General features: G+C 34.6%; 2 protein-coding genes across 4 annotated transcripts in view; both read right to left on the bottom strand.

The window, feature by feature from the left end:
• The window catches only part of cenpq (centromere protein Q), an 8,880-nt gene extending 7,295 nt beyond the window's left edge, over window positions 1–1,585 (bottom strand). Inside the window, exons 1-2 of one of the 2 annotated variants that reach the window (XM_016456856.1) lie at window positions 1,520–1,585; window positions 872–964 (exon numbers count right to left, since the gene is read on the bottom strand). In XM_016456856.1, the coding sequence (XP_016312342.1) occupies window positions 872–955 (84 nt within the window). In that variant the 5' untranslated portion in view covers window positions 956–964; window positions 1,520–1,585. Of the gene's footprint in view, window positions 1–871; window positions 965–1,395; window positions 1,474–1,519 lie in introns of those variants that run through there. The other variant, XM_016456857.1, reaches the window with a different exon arrangement.
• A 567-nt stretch (window positions 1,586–2,152) lies between these two features.
• mrpl16 (mitochondrial ribosomal protein L16) overlaps window positions 2,153–3,527 on the bottom strand; it is a 6,242-nt gene continuing 4,867 nt past the window's right edge. For both annotated transcript variants that reach the window (XM_016456859.1, XM_016456858.1), the window contains exon 5: window positions 2,153–2,682. In XM_016456859.1, coding sequence (XP_016312345.1) covers window positions 2,491–2,682 — 192 coding nt within the window. In that variant the 3' untranslated portion in view covers window positions 2,153–2,490. The remainder of the gene's footprint in view (window positions 2,683–3,527) is intronic.

The raw sequence follows: 3,527 nt of genomic DNA on the forward strand, positions 1-3,527 counted from the left end.
CCACGGTGAAAGCCGATCTGGCGATCCACAGCGCGAAGTTGAAGTATTTCCTCAGCGACCAGCACGGATCAGCTGTAGGCATGATGAAGCGGATATTGTCCTCTTTTGGAAGGCCAACCAAAGTAGTTTCGCTTTCACAACGAAACACACAGCGTCTTCACGACATGACGTCAACAACAATACTACAGCGAGAATAAAAGTTACGCCTTCTTTCTTTGCGAGAACATTTGGGCGGCGTTATGCAAATCTTCCCACATAGTGACGTAGACATGTGGGGGCGTGTTAGAACGAGCCGTTTTAGGTAGGTGTGGCTGACTCTTAACTTTTATAAAGAATATCTCTTTGGATTTGAGACTTTATTCTTTGCAACTTTACAGATCTTCTTTATGCACCAAGAGCTTGTAACACTCCAAAGAGAAAGGAAAAATGGAAATCGCATCATATGACCCCTTTAATTCAAAGGGAAAATACGTTTTTGTTCCCCACTGACAGATATTTGTTCTTATTTTAAGCATAAACTCATTTTCTTCAGATCTCCAGTAAATATATCTTGATTTAAGGATATTTTGATATTTGTACAGGAAAACAAGACAAAAATACCTTAGATATTCATTCTTTGCAGTGCATGGAACATTTAATGCCGTGAATTTATGAATTTCTGCTCCGATTTTAAATGCTTAATTCGTCAAAGTGGGAATTAAGACTTTTTAAGACCTGCAGAAACCATGTATATAATTTGAAAAATCTTCATTCAAAAAATTACTCTTTTCTAGATGCACTTTATAAGCAGCAGTATAACAAATGATCAAATTTAGAATATATATATAAAGAGTAATAATAATAAATTCAGGTTTGTTCAGCTGCATCTCACTTTAAGTGTGTTGTGTGTGTTCCTGTCTGCGGCTCCACTGGGGCCCCGTGTGGAGGTTCTTCCTGACCCTCGCGCTGGTTTCATCACTAAAAGCTGCACAGAAAAACAAACTGAGTCACAGAGTGTAAGTGTACAAAACCTGAGGAAACTCAAGCTAACATGTAAAACAGCTCTCTATAAAGACTGTAGAAAGATCACCAATGTTAAAAAAAAAAGACAATAACAAGTACCACAGTATTACAATGTATTGTTGTTTTTAGATATTATAATGGTATTTTTAGATATGCAGCATGGTTATTCCATAGTATTCTTTGTATACTACGGTACAATACCATGGTATACGAATTTGTCAAATAGAAAAGAGGGATCGACACATTTCACTATGTATAAAGCCAAAGAGAACGAAGCGACGCGTCAAATACAGCTTCGTTTATTATAATGGAAGCCACTTGTTTTTGTCGCGTCGCACAAGTGCAGTGTAGAAACAGTAGCTGCTTTTTCGTTAAGTACATAACGTTACAAACTTATAAGAAGAATGAGGAAAAGATGTAACGATTCGATAAATATGGTGAGCTTAAAATAAACAAAACTCGCTAATTAATCGTCAATGTACGACACATCTACAGCAACAGCATCTTCAAGACTCACCAGATTCGCGGCACACGATTCAAAGCGGGAACTGACGTGCGCATGCGCGGTGGGAACTGACACTTCCTGGACATTGCGCAACTGCTTTTTCTTCTTCTGATGAGATTTGCGGAAATTTTCTTTCTTTTCGTTGTTAACTTTCTTTTCATTAAGTGTAGTCGCCTGCAATGATTTGTACATTACATCCGTATTACGTTTTAAATTAAAAAAATATTTAATATAAAATAAAAATACAGAGTTGTATGGAAGCTTATTTCCGCCACGTAATAAAACACACTAAAGGTCACTGCGACTGTTAACCTTTTTTTTTAGTTCAGTTTATATGTGACAGTTTATAATTTCGAGGTATAAACTAGCAATTCTGAGAAGAAAAGTCCGAATTATGAGATATAATTCACAACTGCGAGAAAAAAAATAAAGTCATAATTGTGAGATTAAAAAGTCGCTATAATGATTTTTATTTTATTTATTTTATATTCCGTGGTGGGGAAACAAAAAAAATAAAACAGAATTCTGAGAAAAAGTCAGAATTGTTAAATAAAAAGTTGCGATTACTCCCCCCCACCCCATAATAATAAAATAACATTTTTGTGGTGGAAATACACTGTGCTTCATGTACAAAATTCAACAAACTGCAAAGAAATATTGTTTATTGTCACCAATATGTATTTAATATTTAGACATTACATTTACACATAACTGCTCGTTTGATAAAAGAATGCATCAAGTAAACAGGTGCTCCCTCTATGTTAACGTAACCTTTCCAGAATGACACACTTTTATTATCAAAACTGCAAAGTGTTGCAGAAGACGCCTGATAATTGAATGACAGAACACTCAAAGCAGCAGATATCAATCTGGTGTCTATTAAAGCATTCTGAATGTTAGCAGACCACTTCCTGCCCATGAGGAGAGAGTCTGTCTTCATCTGTGCTGACACTGTAGATCAGCAACGTTATCTCTCAAATACGCTACACCCGTTTGGGGTTGAAGAACTTCCCAGTGTAGCGTCCGTGATTGTGAATATCAAACGGGCTCAGGACTTTGCGGATTCCCAGCATGTTGGAGCGAGCGATTCTCTGGAAGGTCCAGGGGTTCTGGTTGTTGGCAGCCCGTTCGGCCTGTTCCTCATACAGTGCAGCCAGACTCTCTCTGCTCACCACCTACACCAGAAATACATATTACAGTCCATCCATATTCACATAAACACTGACCTGTCAGTATGTTCAATCACATCTGATCATATACTTGCTGCTTCTTCAAATTAAAACCTGTTTCTTAGAAATCCTCCCACATTTAAAACCCTCTGGTAGTCTTAACTTTGAATTCACACATTGCAAAACGTTCTTTTCTTCCTCAGTATTTTTGTCTTTTTTAAAAAATTGTAATTCTCTATTTTTTAAAATTAATTCTTACATTTTTAATTACGTGAATGTACCATATAATAGTTACATAATATTTAATCTTTAATATTTTGTATTTTAAGGGGATTTCATGGTACCAAACAATATTTAACTCTAAATTATGCACCATTTATTTCTATATAAAATACAAATATTATTTTTAAAAAATTATATATTTTTTTAATTAATGTAGTATTCAAGTTAAAAATAAAGCAAATGCATTTAAAATGGATGCAGATTGGTTCTATCTGATGGAAACATGAAGATCATATGTAATTCCAGATTAATTAATAATCAATTACTTTTATTAGGTTTTGCATTTGATATAAATTTAAACATTATCAAAGATTATTTTGGTAAAAGTTTTTTTATATATGTTGATTTGAAGTGTCAATGTGCATAGCAAGTGCCACAAAAGTCACAAAGTTTCACACCTTTCTGATGAAGTAAAATATTTTTTAAAAACTGAAAATGAAAATTTAAAATTTATGGTCTAAAATTATCAAGTACTACAAGAGGGTTAAGTACACTAAATAATAGGGCTGCATAATAAATCGAAATGGAATCGAGATCGCGATTCGACAGAAGCTGCGATTGTCATGCAT

Source organism: Sinocyclocheilus anshuiensis, unplaced genomic scaffold (assembly GCF_001515605.1).
Source record: "Sinocyclocheilus anshuiensis isolate Anshui unplaced genomic scaffold, SAMN03320099.WGS_v1.1 scaffold856, whole genome shotgun sequence".
Lineage (NCBI taxonomy): Eukaryota > Metazoa > Chordata > Actinopteri > Cypriniformes > Cyprinidae > Sinocyclocheilus > Sinocyclocheilus anshuiensis.